The 20,512-nt window shown below is 38.6% G+C and overlaps 1 protein-coding gene and 1 long non-coding RNA gene across 7 annotated transcripts in view; both read left to right on the forward strand.

Annotated features, from left to right (window-relative positions):
- The window catches only part of SMOC2 (SPARC related modular calcium binding 2), a 148,512-nt gene extending 129,104 nt beyond the window's left edge, over positions 1 to 19,408 (forward strand). For 2 of the 6 annotated variants that reach the window (XM_075495813.1, XM_075495817.1), the window contains exons 10-13: positions 12,249 to 12,351; positions 13,279 to 13,553; positions 16,088 to 16,128; positions 19,285 to 19,408. In XM_075495813.1, coding sequence (XP_075351928.1) covers positions 12,249 to 12,351; positions 13,279 to 13,553; positions 16,088 to 16,128; positions 19,285 to 19,308 — 443 coding nt within the window. In that variant the 3' untranslated portion in view covers positions 19,309 to 19,408. Of the gene's footprint in view, positions 1 to 12,248; positions 12,352 to 13,278; positions 13,554 to 16,084; positions 16,129 to 19,284 lie in introns of all 6 variants that reach the window. The other 4 variants (XM_075495812.1, XM_075495816.1, XM_075495815.1 and 1 more) reach the window with 3 other exon arrangements.
- On the forward strand, positions 1,531 to 9,219 carry LOC142406947 (uncharacterized). The gene is made up of 2 exons (XR_012774761.1): positions 1,531 to 1,896; positions 8,727 to 9,219. It is a non-coding gene; the product is annotated as an uncharacterized LOC142406947 (long non-coding RNA).
- Positions 19,409 to 20,512: the final 1,104 nt, after the last annotated feature.

Below are 20,512 nucleotides of genomic sequence, written 5' to 3' on the forward strand. Positions count from 1 at the left end.
AGATGAAAAGTGATCCTTCTCATGCAGAAAAAACAGAAAACAGAAAAGCTAAAGGTCACTAAAAAATTATTGTAAAACTTGAATTTGGAACTCCCATCCTTTCCCCTTGTCTTGATAGATGTTTCTATCTTTATACATCTGTGAAATGCATAGGTCATATTGATTCTGCTCCAGCAGATCACAGGCATCAGAACAACCCAAGATACACTTAGTATTACAGACAATCCTAGGTGCTTTACTAAGTGATGACATTAAGCATAAATTCTGGTGATGTTTTTGAAGGTACTGTGTGAGAACCCCAAGTTCCCTTTCCATTTGAAATTTAGACAATTGAATGAAACCTTTTTCATGAAAAGAAAATAGGCGACTGAAATGAAGCTTGTACTCTGTGTTGTGAATGGAAATATAACTGTCAAATTGAGATGATAGAATCACTGAAGTACCCTATGCTTTTTGTTGCCTCTATGAATGATCTTTTCTTTTTTTTTTTTTCTCTTTCCCATGATGTCTGAATGTTTGATTCTCTCCAGCTCCCTTATTTTTTTCACTGTGCTCTGAATTCAACTTTATCCCACTGGAGGTTGTATTGTCTACCCTCTTTATTTCTCCTAAGTGAAACATTTATCTTGAATAATAGACAAGTTAAATACTCAATTTTAGATAGGATGTATTTAAAGTTAGAAAACAAAATCCAACAGAATTAATGAGTTCCTATATCAAACAACAGGCTTCTCTTGTGTATATGCACTGCTGAAAAAAAATTTAAACAGTGGTTTATATATGGCAGAATGATAAAGAGCTGCTTAAGCATCAGTTCCCACAACTCTGTTGTTTGGTAAGGTAGAAAGCTTTGAGTCCAAAACATGCAAGGCAAAAAACTTATTTACTGAGAATTTGACTCTTCAGTGTGCAAAGTGCAGTGGCTTTGATTCAGCAAAGCACTGAAGCCCATGCTTCTCTTTAAGTTCATGAATTCATTTGATCTAGTGAGCGTATTCTCTTTGTTGACCTACTTGCCAGGCTTTTTTGGAAGATGTTGATTGCTTTTCTCTACACCATGCAGGATTAAACCCTAACTTAAAGAATGTGCTGTCCAGTCTGACGCTATTGTTATTTTTCTGAAGAAAATGGTTTTTTGTAGCAATAGAAGTGCTTTCTGACACTCTCTTTGTTCTGAAGAGCTTGCTCACAACAAAAGGAACCCTTCTGTGGACACACAATAGCTCGATGATTAGCGCACTCAGCTGAAGAGGAAAGGATCTAGGTTCAACTCTCTGATCCAAACCAGACAGAGCAGGGAATTGAACCTGACTCTCTCGTGTCAGAGATTAGGGTACTCCACCGGGATAACAGCAAGCCAGGTTTCAACTCCCTGATCTGTCTGGTTTGGATCAGGGAGTTGAACCTCAGTCTCCCCCATCTCAGCTGCATGCCCTCATCACCACGCTATGTGGCCAAGATGGGATGGGGTGTTTTGTTCTTAGTTAAAAAAAAAAAAAAAAAAAAAAAAAAGAAAGGGAAAAAAAAGCTCATTCTGCACCAGAGTAAAATCTAAATTACCCAATACTGACACTTTCCACACGATGGAATTGTTTCCTGGCCAGGCCTAGAGAGAGCTACTTCGTGGTCACATACTGAGAGTGCCAGAAGCAACAGGAAGATATAAAGCCCCTCAGTCTCTGCAAATGCAGCTAAAGATGCAGAGATACAGCCATGTTATCCACGTGGCTTTGGCAGAAGCAGAGAAAACAAAACCACCAGAAGCCTACTCATGTGAACGCCAGAGCTATCTCAGTGAACTACGGTTTTGTTTGGAAGAGAATGGGGGAGGAAGATTAATATTCTGTCAGTGTCGGTGCTGTCGGAGGTGTCTGTGTCAGAGCACAGGCTGTTCATGTGAGTTCGCTTGAAACTTCAAGCAGCTTTTTTCCCCACTGGTTTCCATGCCTCTCTTCTCTCCCTGGGCTTTCTACCTAGTTCTCTCTAATTTCCATGCTTGTCTCCTCCTTTCACTACCCTTACCATATATTCATGTCCTTCTGCTTCCCACAAAGAAATTGTTCTGGTTTAAGGTTTGGTATTTGTGATGGTACCCAAAGTTGAACCCTGCTGCAAAACCCTCTGTGAATGTGCTTATATCAGTTGACAGAAATGGATAGGTTTTAACTGTTTATCTTGTCCTTGTAATCCACACACACATATTGAATTTCTCAATCTAATCCCAGACATTTTTAAAGGTTTAAGGATCTTTTTTTCTCATTACCTTCTCTTCTGCCTTCTGATTTTAAGCAGCAGTAGACCACCTATTAATTTTTGACAATCTAGCATGTGAACCCTTTTAAAGCCATCTGCAGAGGGCTTAGTTTACTCTAGTCACATAAAGTTCATTGACTGAAAGTCTGTGTCTGTTGGAATTTGCAGCCTTGAGTATCTCCAAGTATGGAGCATGGACCTCTAATTTTGAATAAGTGCCTTACATTCATTCACTTGAGATGGAAAATGACCAGTTTACAAAATCAACATTACAATATGCATATTTATACCAAAGAAGTATTCACAGGAGAGTTAGAATGGAAATGTGGGGTGTATGAAATCTAATCAGAGTAATTCTTTCAGTTCCATTCACCAACAGGCAAGCACTTACTGTTGCAGAATGCATGGCTGGAAATCACGTTATTATACATGCACAAGAGGGACTCAGTTTTGCTGGGTATGAGCATTTGAGATGCTGCTGCTGTACATTCAGATTGTATTTTCCCCTATCCCCTGCAACGCCCAGGGCACAAAGATACAATGTGATGTCTTGTTCCCATCTCTCTCCACTTACACAGCAGCAACAGCAAGATGCATGAAAACCTCCTTCATGTGTTGCTGTTGCTGTGTTATCAACAAATGAGATTTCATGGCCTGCTACAGAAATAGGACATACACGCTCCTGTAATTGTGTACACATGCTCAGTCTTGCAGCAGTCCATGTCATGTCAGCCTGCATATAAAATGGGGTCATGGTTTTTGCAGACCAAGCCTGACTGCTGGAGGGGTATGATAGGGTATTTCTCTGTCTCTTTGTTTCCTCTCAAGTCCCATGGTCAGTAAGCCTGAGATGGTTTTCACTTTTCAATAGCCTCTCTCCTCAGCCCTATCAGATATTACCTGTTAGTACCAAGTGACTGACTCTAGGCAACCTGATTAGCATTAAGCTCCACAACCTCTGCGGAAGTTGACAGGGCGGGCTTCTGCACAAATACAAGGAAATCCAGGCCTTGACATGGCTGCAGGGTATTCCTAGCTGGGTTCCTGACCAAAGGCAGGATGCGCAGCACACGAGGGAAACAGACCACACTGTACACAATGAAACTAGCATACAGTGTAGTGGTTCAGTGAGGAAACCGTCCTCATAATCCATAATGGAGTGTTATCATGTAATTGGATCTCCATGCTGTAAACGACCCAAGGCACTTTGTAATCAAACCACATGCTGTAAACTGTTTTACATGAAGTCAGCTGCATTGCATCCTTCCTGGCAGACACTTTAGAACCATAATTACATTCATCTCCATCTTTAATTTACTCCATTGTGCTTCTGTCATTGCAGGAACTTTGCTACCAAGTGCTATGTGTTCATTTCCTCGGTGCTTACTGTAAATTGCAAATTAAGGGTGGCATGATTAACTCTGAATTGCCCTGCTTTTTGTGGGATGAAGTCAAGCTCATCATTACTTGAACATTAGTTTATTGTGGTTTAATGAGGTACACAGTATTATATTTGGCTTGGGGGATCCATTCCAAATAGAGGTCAACTTGCAAAGAAAGTTGGTTTGGAAACCTGCTGTAGCTACAGAGATCTCTCTCTGTCAACCCTGGAGAAGTGAGCTGGGTAATGGTGAATTAGGAGTGGACCTTCATTTTTAAATTAAATGAATAGTGTCTAATTATTAAGGCCCAAGACTTCAGCCTGTCATAGTATGCCCACTTCCTTCAGCAGGAACTAAGGGTGTTTCATTCTTGCATAGTATCATACCTTGTAAAAGTTTCATATTGAGCGATTGTAAGGCTGTATTTATGCTTTTGTATTAGTCATTTTACAGCTTTTTTATTTAGCAAAGGATGAGCTAGTGAGATTTGAAATGGTATTTGCAGAGGAAATCTGTCATGTTTAATGGAAAGTGTCCAGGAAGGTAACACAACTGCCAATCCCAAATTAAATACTACATAAAGAGAGAGATAGATTTTCATGATGCCAGGTTTCCAAGGACTGGATCATTCCATAGTGTTCAAGTAATGCTTTAGTGGTTCTTGCTGACTCTTATTTCACTTCAGTTACTTCCAGAATTTCCATTGCATAAACCTTTTTTAATCACTGCTGTAAAAACTCATTCTGAGTTAGAATTCAGTATATAGTTAATGTTCCAAGAAATAGCCATGCCTGCCTCTCCTTATTCCCAGCTCCCCTCTGTGTTGGAAATCCAATTTCTAAATCTTTCATTTGCCAGTTATGGGAGGGAGAGAGAAAAAATAATCAGATGACATTGATGAAAATTTGTCTCCTAATTCAAATTCAGTACTTGTAGGTATCTGTATAAGCAAAATAAAGCATGGGTAAAGATTCTGATACTTCACCTGACAGCTTGCAATATAGCTAGATCTTCTGCCTCCTTTCTGCTTCTCCTTTCCCCATCTCCTTTCAGTTCATCCTACACCATCCAACAATCTGCTTTGTGCCCTTGTAGCAGTGACTTAGCTTCGTAATTGGTGGTTCTGCCACTGCTTTCATTTCCAGGATAGAGAGACACCAAGTCACTGCATCTGTGGGACTCTCCATTTGTGCGCCACAGGTCAGGGTTGCTCTGTACCATCTACAGTTGGATTTAAAAAACCAAAAAACACGGTGTTTCAAAGGTACATTTGAAAAAATCTATCATGTATATAACACTTTTTGAGACACTGAAAGGTATCTTTAAGGAGTGCTGGCCTTACATCTCCATCCATCCCATGTTATGTCAGTGTAAGCACCACAGACTGGCATGAAGGTTCTGCTCTTCTCTCTGAAAACCTGGTAACACTCTGTGGGTAGAGACTCTTCAAAAATAGCTCTCACATAAATGTGTGCTGCTGGGCTGACAGTTTCTAACTCAGCTATGAATTTCCTTCATCTTTTTGCTTAATGACCATTGGTTCTTAGTATATGAATAGAGAGCATTTTTGTGGCTTTAGTTGAGAGTGGATGCTTTGGGGATTTTCAGCTGATGCCTCCAATGGTAAAAGTCTCAATAAGAGATATCCAGAAAGGTTAAAATCAACATCAGTTTGTAGAAAAGACTGTTTTTCATACATGTTTCCAAGGAGCAGGCTGCTTAGATTAATTAAGTAATGTAAAAAACATCCCCACTGAGCAAGTCCCCATAGTTCAATTTTTCCAGCAGGAGACCAGAATTATACACCTTACTTCTGAGGTCACTTCCATAATTGCAACAACATACATTTTTTGTAATAGCTTTTCCTTTTTAATGGATATTTAAATGGAGGTGATTAAATATGGTTATTTCATACCCATCTCCTGAGAGGAAACATAACAGCATGATGAAAATACAAGTAAATTGGAAGTAATAAATGTCTGCTAAAAAGGACTGCATTTTGACTCCCTAAGTAATATTGGTTGTTAATTGTTAAGACTCTCAGAGTGATAATGTGGAGATTCAGACGCCTGCCATACTATACAAAACTAGATTCCAAAATATTTCAATTTAATAAGCTATTGTTGAAAGTGTTACTGCAGTCAGAAGTACAAGCTGTATATCTCAGGGGCAGACAGTCATGAAATATGGTACGTAAAGCAGAAGTATAACCTTTTGAAAATTGGATCCAGTTGCTTTTCTCTTCTGGACTTTTTTTGGGCCCCTTTCTAATCCTGAAACTCTTCTCTCTGTGTCCTAATCAGTGGGCTGATTGACTTGTGTCGCTGTGCCAACACTTGAGACAAATACGTTGTGTTTCTTACGCTGGAGCTGGGCCCACATGGCTATATTGCAGGTCATGTTAAACGTAAGGCGACAAGCCTCTAAAGGTTAGGAGTTTGCATTGGCACAGGCTGAACCTAAATGCTCAGAATTTCAGATTCTTCTCAACGTACTGAATTGTCTTTGGCCTCCAAAACTGGGGTAGATATTGTGTAAGCAGTGACTACCTAATGAAAACATCAGCTGCTTTGTGTCCAGTTAGGCAGCAAAGGAGCAAGACCTCCTTATCATGTGTGTTTTCAGACCTTTTTCCTATTCCCAGTCAAAACTAGAAAGGTAAGAGTCCACAAGAGAATGTTTAAAAAAGGCAAATGAGGTCCACAGACCTTCTCAAGTTCTGCTTTGAGTTTTGGATGGCATCTGAGAGGATTACAGTGTTCTAGCTGGTTCATCCCTGCCTGTTGTCACAGTGACACCTCTGAACTGTTAGCAGCAAGAAATTTGCTTCTCAAAACCCTTTCAAACTCTCGCAGAGAAAAAAACAAACTAAAAAGTGGTAATCAAAAGTTAGTCATTTCACATTGCCTGTGTTATGCTGTGATGTTCTGATTCTCCTTTTCTTGTTTAACAATAATATTACAAGAACTGAAATAAATGTAATGAACTGCTTTTCCTATCAACAAATGCCCTAGCCTAACTTTGTCACTCAGTTGCCTGTGAAAACTGTTTATAGGATCATATGTGTTTCTGCTATGAACATTATCCCTTCTTTCCACCACATTTACCTTAAGAATAACGGAGTAGTTTGAGCCTAAATGAAGTTGCAAACCAGATACATATAGAATTAATCACAAGCAGTTTTATACCACTGGGAGTGTAAGTAAGTTAGCTGTCTGGGCTTCCTCAGTAGTTAATGGGGAAGAAGAGATACATTTTAAGGGAGATCCTACCCTATTCTAAGAAAAAGTCTAAGGTAGTTGGGATGAATGCCTTCTGAATGGGTTCCTTTATACTGAGCTTAAATAACTGTTATGGGTGAGACACCTCATTTCAGCAGGCTCAAGTTCAACAAATCCCACTTAATGCACTTTGGTATGATATGAATGCCTGGGATTGAAGGGTAGGGCCTTGAAAGAGCATCCTTTGTTAACTCCTTTGTTTTCCCCCTCCTTGAAATTAGAACAGAGAGATCGTTTTAAAATAGTAACAAAAATAAAGTTAAATATACGTGGAGAACTGAAATCTGCTTCCTGCCCTTCTCCAGAAATAATACTTCCCTCTAAGACATAGAGATCTGTGGCTACCAAACAATGGATCTGTAGCTCCCCTCCAGCTAACATCTGTTCTGTTCTACTTTATTATTTCTGAAATTTGGGTAAGCACAGATAAAAGAGAATTTGGCTCTGAGTTTAACTTAATTCTTTTAATTGGTAAGAATATTTGAGAGAAAAGAAAAGAAAAGAAAAGAAAAGAAAAGAAAAGAAAAGAAAAGAAAAGAAAAGAAAAGAAAAGAAAAGAAAAGAAAAGAAAAGAAAAGAAAAGAAAAGAAAAGAAAAGAAAAGAAAAGAAAAGAAAAGAAAAGAGAAAAAAGAAAAGAGAAGGAAAGAGAAGGAAAAGAAAGAGAAGGAAAGGAAAGAGAAGGAAAGGAAAGAGAAGGAAAGAGAAGGAAAGGAAAGGAAAGGAAAGGAAAGGAAAGGAAAGGAAAGGAAAGGAAAGGAAAGGAAAGGAAAGGAAAGGAAAGGAAAGGAAAGGAAAGGAAAGGAAAGGAAAGGAAAGGAAAGGAAAGGAAAGGAAAGGAAAGGAAAGAGAAGGAAAGAGAAGGAAAGAGAAGGAAAGGAAAGGAAAGGAAAGGAAAGGAAAGCAAAGCAAAGCAAAGCAAAGCAAAGCAAAGCAAAGCAAAGCAAAGCAAAGCAAAGAAAAGAAAAGAAAAGAAAAGAAAAGAAAAGAAAAGAAAAGAAAAGAAAAGAAAAGAAAAGAAAAGAAAGGGGTAATACCTGAGGGACGTTAACAAGGACAGATGATAATGTTCTCAACCCCTCTAGGATAGAGACTAAGAGGTAGATAGTTACTATTTGTGAGAGGTTACCAGGAGGTGCAGTGAGGGAAAAACTGCAATGAGCCATAAAACCACTGACTCTGTTGCAGCCATGATTTTTAGTCTCCAGCAGAGTTACAAATTTCAGTTCCCAGGCTCATCTTTTGAAGGGCTTTTTTGCTGCAATGAGGCTCAGGAAGAGCTCAGGAAATCCTCCAAAAAATGAGGAGGGCCCTCAGCATACCTAGACAAATACAAACTTGTGATTTATATGGATCAACAGAAATAAACTCATGAACTGTACATATATGTGTGTATAGAATAAAAGTCCAAGGAAAAATATTTTCCTTGTATTGTCTGCTCTCCCAGCATAACCAGTAGCATTGCCAAACTTTGTTAAATTTTTTTCTCCTGTATACCACTATATTTCAGTGAATTCAGGCTGCAAAAGAAACATAAATAGTTCTGATCATTCTGCTTTTTGGCAGATCAAATCTTATTTACAGTCTTCAGAGATATTTCAGTGGTCATTGTATATGAGTGCACGGCTAACCCTGATATTCATATTAACATATAGGGAATAAACAAGAAGTTTAAGATTTGCTAATTCGAAGTTGTCATGCCTTTAATTACTTGAGTGACTGACTTAAGACAGTTTCCTCTCTTGCAGGAAGATTAATGTAAACTCCCTTTTAAAGTGATTAATCTTATCTGTTGTATTCACATTTTTACAGAAATGAACAAAATACCTTTCTAGCCATGACTTCAGATGTGCTGTAAAAGATAATCTTTCAAGACTGACAGTAGTAGATTATTATCAACCAAGCAGGGAGCTCCAAAGCACTTGGGTGCATATTTTAGAAGGTTTATAGACGACTGCCACACAGATTTAACTCCAAAAATCTATCCTCAGTACTAAAGGTAGATATATTTATAAAGAGACAGTTGTACATATGAGATATATAATGTATAATGACAATTCTTTGATTACCTCTATATTAGCGCTGAAATGAGGTGTTTGTATATTCCCATCATTTGTGGTATGTATTTGTTGGTCTAAGGTTTACTCTGGGTAAAACTATCCTTAAAGCAAACACTCAACTCTACCTTACATCTCTGAACCTGTAGGTTAACTCCATGTGGTTTCAACTTCAACCTTTTAACAACAAATTATTATTTATGTAAGCTGTCAAATCCACACAGGACAAGCAGCTGCACAAGAAGAAACTGAAGCACATAAACCACAATGAGAAGCATAAGGCTCCCATAAAAGACTAGTCTTTCTCATTCTGTATTTACTCCACTAAGAGTGAATTATTCATTACAATCAAGCTAAAGCTCCCCTAGTCTTGCCATTTCACCCGCAAGTTTGTTGAAAATTAAAGCTCAGCGTGAAGCCTCCAGAGAATTATTCTGAGTTAATAACACCTGCAAAGAACAGAGTTTTCACTGTGAGGTAAATTGCTGTGTGATTGCCCACACATCAGCAAAAATTATAATTGGGAGAAACTGAATATTTTCTCTGTATTTAACTGATGAGGATTTTGTAGGGTGTCATTTTACGTTAAGTAGTAGAGTTATAATTTAGAATGTTTCACAGCAACTGATTGTGTTTGTTTTAACAGCGAGATTTCTTTTCTATGAGAAGATTTCTATTGCTGTCAGCTGCTATTGCAACTTTATGCAATACACATTTAGAAACCTTTCTTAATCTTAGGGAAAATTGTCAGAGACAGGCTTTAAACTATGGAATTTTTTCCCCATGATTTCTTGTGAATTTAGAAGTTGATACTTTCCCCTACCTATCTGTATCTCATAAATAGCAAGCTAAGTCATGATTTTGATCTCTACATCTGTAGTATATGCACACTCAGCAGCTCCCTGGACAGCAGTGGAAACTTCGTAAAGCATGCATTTTTGTTTCTTCCAGATGTTTCAGGAATACACTCATAACTAACATGAAAAATTCAGGTGGAGCTCCTAAATCAAATTGGATGTTAACATTATTATCTATCCAAAGAATGACAGAGAAAGAAAAAAAGTCAAATTATCTTGTCTCCATATTGTGCTGCATTGTTATACACTGAGGTATTATTGTCTGCATTTTACATGGGCCCTGTATCAATTCGCAACTCATGTTTGGAGCAGATTCAGGTTTCTGCTTGATGACAGTAACACAACCCCAGCACGAAGTGGATATAGCTTGTATCATTCAAGATAGGTCTACATGGAGAGCCTCGGACAGACCCCTTTTGGCCTGTCCTTTGAAGAGAACCAGCTTTGGTCCACAGGCGAAGTATCCTTGCTAGCAAGATGCAGTGCTGAGCTCAGTAGGCTGCTCAGAGACGTAGTTGCTTGATTCAGGCAGGTTGCCACGCTAACACAGCTGGGTGTGCCTTCTGCATGGGAACTGCTTGGGCTCTGCCTGCTCGTCTCTGGGCAAATGTGCTTTTGTGACTTGCAAAGTTGCATGGCTTCATTTAAATCACAATGCACAATTTACTTAAACCGTTGCTGTGTCTGAGCCTTACTTACCAGCAAGCTCTTTGCTCTAGAGAGTATACTTTTGAATTATGTACTGAATTCTGCCAGGAACCTCTTGGTATAGTCTTCTGTCCCACCCTGTTAATCTCTTGCCACCCTTCTCATTTCTGTGCCTTACAGAGAAAGCTCAAATGCTTGTCTCACTGAACTCAAACTTAGGATTATAGTCATAGCTGTTGGGTTGGGGTTTTTTTTCTTTCTTTTTTCTTTTTTTCCAGTTGTAACAGGAAAAAAAAACTGGTTAAAGGCTAAGGGAGGAAGAACATATCTAGGAGAGTGAAATCTGGTTTCAGATGTGTACTTTTAGTGCAGTGAAACTTGCTTCAGTGAATTCCTGTTATACGCCTTTTACAGTTACTGGAATAAGATGTCCCTGGTGCCGAAGGCAAACACGTAAGAGACAGGGAACTCATAACTGCATGAATGTGTTAGACAATAATACGTAGTGGGTGCTGCTGCTATACATAATGGCTGAGCTATTCTTACTGCAACACAGCTAAGGGCTAATATAACACAGGTTCATTTCCTTGGGTCAACATGGGATGTATTAAAAAATAATTTGCTGGGCAAGATGAGGCTTTTCAGGCTCAGATAATCCTACTGCCTGCTCCAGAGGTCACTGAGAAGTGTAATGAAATAACGAATCCCTACTGATTGACTAATCTTCCTTTTCCACAACACTTCAAAGCATTTCCCTTTTTCACTTAAGAACAGAACTGCGGGTAAGCGGGCCTCCAGCACAGAATTGCCTGTGAAAGTCCTGCCATGGGCTCCGGCTTCAAGCTTGTCGTCTCTATGTCACTGCTTGTCGATCATCCTAGAGTTTAACTCAGCTATTACAGGGCTAGGGGAAGACCTGGTGTTTGGCTCAGGGCTCTAGGGAAGAGGAGAGGAAGCAGGTGTATTGTATAAGCAAACCTCCATGTGTCAATATCCATGCGCTTGTCAGATGAATTTATTTGCTCCAGCTGCACTGCTCTAAGAGTGGATCTTTCAGTATATATTTATCTGACGTATTATGTGTCTGAAATGTGCTGTCAGTTTCTTTCAGAGAAGAACTTCGTGGCATAGGGAATGTAACTATGACGATGATCTAGCATCACCATAAGATCCCACAGTATGAACCAAAGTACCAATTCACAGCATCAGATTGGGCTAGGTGCCATACAGTGGGAGTTAATGCCTGTCCAAGAGAAAAGTGAAAGAGGGAAGGAGCTGACCATCGTTTTACAGAGAGGAAAACCAATGCACTGAGACAATGTGTGTTGAGAAAGCCAATGGTAGTTCAGAGGAGCAAAAGTGGAAATCTGAAAGAAGTGTTGTGCTATGGGCCTCTAGTTTGTGTTTCAAAAGTGTCATGTGTCGTGTACAAACCTGCTGTTTCAAAGCTGTTCTTTTCAAAATGTGACACCCATGGAAAAAATATCTTAAAGAAGGAAAAATAATGGCCAAAATGGAAAGAAAGGGACCCAAGGTATGCAAACCAGATTCCCACTTGCTTGAGTTCAAAAGGATGGGTTTTTATTCCTGCTCTTTGTTACAGATATGTGCCTGAATTTAGATGCTTGTCCTTGAATTATGTTATGAACTTGTCCACAGTTTATGGGAATTTGTGTACAGGGAGTCACATCTATCTCTAAGTTGGAACTATTGTTGGAATTTAGATGTTGTAAAAAGAGGAAACAACAAAAGAAAAAAATCTGGTTTTCTAGGTTGTCCTGGGGCCAAGAAGAATGAGTTCCTGACTAGTGTTTTGGATGCATTGTCCACGGATATGGTGCATGCAGTCTCTGATCCATCATTGTCTTCTAGCCGGTGGGTTGCAGATCCTTTTTGTGTGTCTTTCAAAGGATTCTGGCAGTGGTGAAGGAATTGTTGAGGGCTTTGAGAAGTAGTTCATCTCCTGCCTTCACAAGACCAAATTTCCAATTTAGGAGAGTTTACTTCAAAGTTACAAATGCAGACTATGTCCACTAAACAGAGGTGAACTTGATAGCTGAACTCTCAGCATCAGCACTGCTTAGAGTTTCTCTGTAACTGCTGGTGCAACTGTGTCTCAGTCTTTGTTCTCCTCTCAGGCTTTACTTGGTGAATGTGTGCTACCTTCGTGATTCATATTTTGCCTAATTGCTTGTAAAGCAAACCAGTGCTATCACAGGTAGAATTAAAAATGCATAAATGCTGTCAAACTTTGTGTATCTCCAGGTCAGGTGCTTACCAACTGAAGAGGAGTTATAACTACAGGGTAAGTTATAACACTTATTGTTATAACTTACCCCGTAGGTCAATATATTTAGGTGTTTTATCTCTAAGAGCATCCATCATGGGTTGTAATTGGAGCCTAGGTATTTGGTGACGCTGACTGTTGAAGTACTTCAGTTCAGTATACTACATGTTTTAATGTGTCTGCCATCTATGAAACTGTCTTCTTCTCTTTTACTTCTCTCTTCACTTTTCTCTGTTTCAGGAAAAGAAAGGGGAAAGCACTGTTTTCTGAGTATGGTGCTGACCTCAACACAGTTTCAGAGAGTTAGCTAAGACCAGATTCCAGCCCTTAGTGTAAAATTTAGGATACAGTTGGCCAAAGTGAAAAAAGAGGAATTCACTACAAGAAGCTAGTGGCCAAAAGCAGGGAGGTTTATGTAACAAAGCATCTGACAGGGATTTAACTATTCTGAAGTAAAAGTATAAACTGAGGTTTATATATCAGAATTAAGACTAAACTCTTGTTTTCTGTTTCAGGGTTTCTGAGCCTGATCCAAATCATACTCTGGAAGAGAGAGTAGTCCATTGGTATTTCAAACAGCTAGATAAAAATTCCAGTGGTGACATTGGCAAGAAAGAAATCAAGCCATTTAAGAGATTCCTAAGAAAGAAATCAAAACCCAAAAAATGTGTGAAGAAGTTTGTGGAATACTGTGATGTGAACAACGATAAGTCCTTATCAGTTCAAGAACTAATGGGCTGCTTGGGAGTAACAAAAGAAGAAGGTAAAGCAGAAACAAAGAAACACCATAGTAAGAACTTTTTCTACCTTGTTCACTAGATTATTCAAAGCTGACGAAGTCTGATATTTGTATATGCTAGAAGTATACAAAATAAAAGAATACACCTGTCTGTAGCTAATGCAGCTGTTGCTTTGGGCAGATGGCAGGAAAGCTGCTTCTGTGTAGACAAATCGTCACTTTGCTCCAACAGAATCAAAAACTTCCTGTTGATTCTGACCATTAAATGTTTTACAGTAGGAAACCTAAGAGGCTATGATAACATTAACAGTCGTCAAAAAGCCAGTTTAACGTTATTACAGACTATGTCCTGAATGAGTGGAAGTATCACACCTGTGCTTTTTGGATTCCTGCTGGGAAGAAAGCACACTGTTGAGCTTTCTAATGACTTCTCATTTCCCAAATGTGGTTTAGAGATACAGTGAGGAATGCGGTCATCTGCCAAACAGGTGGAACAAGTGCCGGTACACAGCCACCTTACCTTGCTGCCAAACCGGTAGAAAGGGGAACAACTAACTACAGTGTGTAATGGTCCCTGCAGAGTTCAATCACACAATTCCTGAAAATGAAGAAGTTTTTTAAAAAATTGTAAACAACAACAGTAGATCCCCATACTGTAAGAAGTTGTAGAACATGAATATAGGCAAATCGTTTTGTTTGCCTGCGACCTTAAAATGAAGCCAGGGCAGTAAAACAAAGGTGTCATAGGAAATGAAAAGCAAATCAAGTGGGAAATGCAGTCAGAAATAAAATGGTTTCCACAAAATTGATCGTATTCAAGCCTAGAAAGGAAATATTGTAGAAAGAAGGAATAGCTTTACATTGTACTAATAAAGTAAATTCTCTATGTCTCACAGAAACAGATCTCTTGAAACAAATATATCAAATGCAGGATTTTTTTCTGTGTTTTTTGTGGACCTAATAATACCTTGCAATTTTCACTTAGGTGAGAGGGGTGAAAAAACTATATATGAAGGTGGATGACTGTTGTTATATTTATGCTATAAATGTGGAAACTGAAATGTAACACCTTTTTCATTTACACTATTTGGCAGACTAGTGTCTTAAAGTGGAGGCCATTATGGCCACTCCATATGTTAACATCCAGACACTTCTGTCCTGCTGCAGCTGGCACTCCTTGGTTTTATTGTAGATGAAATTTGGGTCCGAAGTCATTGCTCCAGGACATAAAGGAAAGCTATAACAAGACTCAAACCAAAACCCAGTTTTTCCTGTGCCCATTTCAGTGAAAAAAAACAAAGATTAGGATTGTCCTGCTTCGCATAAGCTGCCTGTTTCAGAAAAGAAAGTTGTAAGAGGCATGAAAATTATATGCAGATCACACACACATTTAGCTAAAGAAAAAATTATGTTCACCATAACGGGAGATGTTTAACAGAGCTTGCTTCTCAAAAAAACATGTAGTCAATAATGAGAACATTAATTTTTGGAAGAAAAAAATACCTCAGAACTTTTGCATTGAAAAACTAATGGCATCCAGTTGGAAAAAAATTCTAAACCAAATAATTTGGTTGCTTTCCTAGAAATACATATTTTTAAGGACAAGACAATAAAAATGGCTTTTGTTGGAATATCAGCATTCTGGTTTTTTTCTCCTGCTTGATAATTAAAATTTCATTTCTGATAATCCTTTCACTTGCACAAAATAAATCAGTTGCCACTCCACTAAAGCTAGAGTTATATTTCTAGGAATAGGTGAGACCCCATCACCTGATGTGTGAAAGCTGAGATAAGGAGGCTGCTCTGTATCATTCTGTGTGAGTCCCGGGTGTCTTGTGAGAATCATTTGAAGCAATATAAGAGCCAGAGAGCTGCAAAATATACTTTCCTGGGGGAATGGTAGTTTCTGCAGTGTTTTTCAAGGTCCAGTTTTGTTCCCCTTTGTCCCAATGCAGCTTGATTGACTAACAAACTGACATGGAAAACCGAGAGGGTGAGTTCCTCCCTAGCCTCCCAAGTTTGAGTGTGAAGTTGAATGGGCCAGCAGACTCATGTAGCTGGGTTTTTTTTTCCTCATTTAGAGCACTGTCTTGGACTTTGCCACTAAGAAACTTAAAAACCAGTGATAAGCTTGTTGTTTTATAGATTAAATGTGAACAATGTCTTTGGCTGGTACAGCGTACCTGCGCAATGTCTTTAAGCAAAGTGAATGCTTTCCAGACAGTCTGCTTGTCCATGCTTCTTTCCCACCAGGGATAATAGGCTGTATTTACTACTAAAGATTTAATAAGTTTGAGATGCTCAACACTGACTAGATGAAATCTGTCCTAAGCAAATGTCACATATTCACTGGCAAGAAATGTTGTCATTCAACTTCCATACAACATGATAAAAGCAACACCTGTACTGAGGAAAGAAAAAAGTGGATGTTTCAGCAAATGATCTGAAATATTTTATCTCATTTATTGAAAGCTGTGCAGTTACCTTGTTCTAAACAATACCAGAATGAGGGCTTCAGTTCTTCAGGATGCTACATATAACTTGCAAACTATATTCATAATGTTTTCTTTTCCCTCCTTTAGCAGCCCCTAAAACCAACACTGAGAGCACTTCATCCAGCAGGCAGGTGAGTACTGAGGAGAGCAAGATCTCCATTCCTGTCTTGCCCAGCTGAATTTCTTGGGGTTTTAGCAGTTATCATTGCAGTTTCAAACTACATTCATCTGCCATTCTGCAGACTTGCCAGGAAAATGTAGAGCAGCATCCTGATTAGCAAATTTTGACTTAAGTTCTATCTACGGAAAGCTGAATTAGTCAACTACAGGTGCAGAGTAAATGTGCATAAATACAAAGTGGATTATGCCTGCATGTGGATGTTCCTAGTAAAATGTAACTGGCATCTAGATTAGTGATAATTAGATGAGCATAATTGAGCTCTCATATGAGTCTGAACGTCAGCATTCCCATACACTTTTAAATGTGCACTGCATTATCTTCATTTACCTTTTGCTTTAACTAAATTCTGTTAATTCTCCTGTAAGTCATACTATAGACACAAACTTTGATTGAAATTACTCTTTGTGAAAAAAGCCATGCATTTCCCATGCCCTATGAAAATCTATACATTTCATAAGCCCCACTGAATTATTGTATGGTGGTTTTAAACACCTTTTAAAATCTTAGCGTAGAGAAAAAGAGCTGTCACTTTCAAATGCCTTTGCTGGCTGAACAAAATGATGCTGGAGAACTAGGATTTGCATCAGTCTGCTGATGTATGTTAAAATTAAATTGGTTAGATCTGCAGAGTGATTGTAGCAAATAAAATGTCAAGTGCCCTGACAACATAATCCATTATTTGTTTTTGCATCAATTTTTTGCAAAGACTTGATTTTGTTTTTCTGAATAACACCAATGGGGGGAGTTGGCCAGGGGGCAGCGATCACTGCTCGGAGACTGGCTGGGCATTGGTTGGTGGGTGGTGAGCGGTTGCATCACTTGTTTTTTTGTTTTTTCCCTGGGTTTTGTTCCTCTCTCTCTCTCCTTATTTTCCTTTTCATTACAATTTATTATTATTATTATTATTATTATTATTATTATTATTATTATAATATTTATTTCAATTATTAAACAGTTCTTATCTCAGCCTACGAGTTTTCTTACTTGTGCTTTTCTGATTCTCTCCCCTGACCCACCGGGAGCGGGGAGGGGGAGCGAGCGGCTGTGTGGGACTTAGTTGCCGACTGGGGTTAAACCACGACAATGTCATTCACGGTGTTTTGGCTACTCAAGGCACAAAAGGCACAAAAGCAGAATATTTAAACCAAGGAAAGGTACACATTGAAAAGGAGGGATTCAAATGGAAGCTCAGGAAAAAGGTTAAAAAAGGGCTTCTCATTTGTGTGTGTCTGTTTTTATAATCATTAATCCTAAAGATTCACTTTTCTGGACAACATGGGCACAATTTCCCGGCACTTTTGCATGGGTCTGAAGAAGGACTTGTGAGTCTGCCAGTTATTTGAATGCTCTAGTAAAAGAAACATCTTCATACCATTCTTGCCTCACTTTTGTATTAGTTACAGGAAATAAATTATTAATTCCCACAAAAGCATCAGTAAATTATGAATTGTTTTTAAAAATATTCATATAAACATATTATAAGAACAGCTCAGGTAGCCCCACAGCTGGGAAAATAGGAATTTGGCTAAAAATATCCCCAAACCATAGTTGTGGTTAATGTCTTCCCATCTATCAGAAAGCTAGATTAATTTGTTAAAAACTGAACCCAGGGTGAACCTCCCCACAAGCCAAGAGAAATCTTCCTCTCATTGTTGCTAGTCAATTTGTTACTTACTTTATCTCTTGATTTGTTTGATGTTAGGTTCACACTTCCTAAGGCAAGCTCAACACTGGTTGTGGGTTCTACCAGAGACCTCCTACATACCTTTGATGGAATATAAAATATTCTCACAGCTAGAGGGATGTGATAAGTTTCTGTTTGTTTAAACAAATGTTTGTGGTCTTAACTTTTCAAGTTCCCCCCGCAAATCACTTATGCTTTAAACAAGGCAGCCTGAAAACAATTATCCTGTCGGAACTCAAAAACATTCAAAGGGGTTATTTTAATTATATAATGGCAATTACTGGCACACGTGCATTACACTTGAAGCATGACAAGCCCTCTCCCCTTTCTTGTAATCTGATCCTGACTTGTAGAATCTGTAATAAAAGTGTCCTAGGGCGTCTATGTTTTTTAATTTTGTCCCATAATTTTGCTGACTCAGCACCAATTATTTTAAAAGCTGTTGCTGACAAATGATAGCCTTGAATTAAGGCTGGCTCAGCAAACCATCTGTTGGCAGTTTCATACTTGAACAATACAAGGCTGCAAATGCAGAAGGTGGCTTTCATCACAAAAGTTTTCACTTGAAAGGAAGTTATTGAAAAGCAACCGGGTTGGGTAGGAGCCGCTCAAAGGAAACCACCCATCTAAGAAGGAGTGATCAGATTTGTACCACTCAGGAGATGGGCACTCAAGAGCTCATATTCTCCTAGTTTATTGCAGTAGTTCAGTTATATATATATGTCTATGTGTGCTTTGGCATGTATTCCTCAATATTTTTTTTTTACATATGTGCACATCTGTATGTGTACAGGCACATACACGCTTACTGAAAGAAAGCAAATATAGATACATATACTACTACGCTAATTGCGCCTCAGCTGTGGTTGCCCTAGAGGAGGTCAAATACATGATGGATCTGACAGAACTGGGGTAGTGGCCAGGTACATTTCCCTTGCTCAGCTCCACCCAGTCCAACAAACATACACATACATGCACACACGCTGTCAATGAGACCCAGAGGGTCTTTTGCAGCCTAGCAAAAAGTTTACAAGGAAACTATAGATTGTTCATAACACTTTGGCCAGCAGCCCATTCCTTATACATCACATGCCATAGAAAGGTATATTGCACCAGGGACTTGCTCAGGCGGTTTCTAAAACTGTGTGTTTGGCAGGTATAGATTTAAAGAGGCCATAGGTAAGAAATAGAAATGATGTTGCTCATACCCTTGTTCGTAGATGCTATGAAGGACTACAGGGCCGGGATTTTTTTATTCCTCATATATATTTGTGCAGAACAAATACAGTATTTACAAATAAATTATTAAATATATCTGATAGTGGCATATGGACACTGCTGAAAAGTAGAGATAAATGTTTATACTTGATTACTTGAAAACATCATTAATAATGCAAATTTTTCCAACTTTCTTTCTTTCAGCAAGTTTCTAAGAAGCAAGGGTGAACAGCTTACTGATCCAAGGCAGATCTCTTTGACATGTGGGAGGTTTCCTCACCAAAAGGCAATAAAAACAACTGTAGTATTTGCACTTTGTACTTAAAAATGTAAATTCACTTTGTAGAAATGAAATATTTAAACAGACTTTTTTTTTTAATCTGTGAAAATGTAATGGCTAGTTTTGAAAAATTATCACATACAATGTATGTGTATTCTTTTGTTGTCTGAAATGTAAAACGTGTTGGAGATGTAAAAGTTTGCATTTAAACCATTTTTTAAAAAATAGCTTTTTGGCAAACAGTAGCATAGAAACCTGATTCTATGTATTTTGGTTTCAATAGTATGCCTTGTTTTTCTTAATCAATACTGTCATTTAAGTAGAGTTATGCTGAAAAGTCTACTGTATTCTCAAATTTTGTCCAAGCAGTGTTGGATGTTTCAGGTTTGCAGGACTGAGGGAAGTGTGTACGTTGCTGTTTACTTGGTTTTGCAGTTTTTAACTGAACAGATTTTTCATTGGTGGCAACATTTTATTTCATTTTGGTTTTATTGTTATTATTATGCTTTCCAAAGATCATGCAATGAGAATGCAACCACTAATGGATTCAAAACAGTTATTCTACAGTTGGGATACTTGTAGAAAATGTATCCTTTTATCCATTTTTGAGGTGCCTTCCATTTTAAGTTTTGGTAGGATTTTTTCCCTTGTTTGTTTTCACTTGGGTTATTAATACAACAAACCAACAAGGAGTAAGGTGGATTGTAATGTCACTCCAGTATGGTTCGGCCTGGGCCTAAAAGCATGCTTCTGTGGTCAGTGCAAAGCAGGAGCAGAGTTTATATGGGTCAGAATTGTAAATCTAACTATAAAGAGACAGGGAAGGCTAAACAGATTGTTCAACCCTTTCTTCCCCTACACCTGGCTGCCCCCATCAACTTTTTGGTTTGCCTCGGGGTCCACTAGAGGTAAAGCTGAACAAATTATGAACAGTTGCCATCAGGAGGGGCTACTCACATCTCCCCTGCCTGAGGCTTTTTCCTTGCTGTCTGAAAGAAGTTCTCACAAGTTTTCATACCTTCTCTGTCATTTTTCCCCTCAATGCTTTTTTGTATGTGTGCCTGAGGGGAATAAGAACTTGCGGATGTGAATTTAAAGCAGGGGACCCAAGTAAAAAAGGTTCAGCTCTTGAACAACTGTGAGTTACAAGCA

The sequence above is a fragment of the Mycteria americana genome, chromosome 3 (assembly GCF_035582795.1).
Source record: "Mycteria americana isolate JAX WOST 10 ecotype Jacksonville Zoo and Gardens chromosome 3, USCA_MyAme_1.0, whole genome shotgun sequence".
Classification (NCBI taxonomy): Eukaryota; Metazoa; Chordata; class Aves; order Ciconiiformes; family Ciconiidae; genus Mycteria; species Mycteria americana.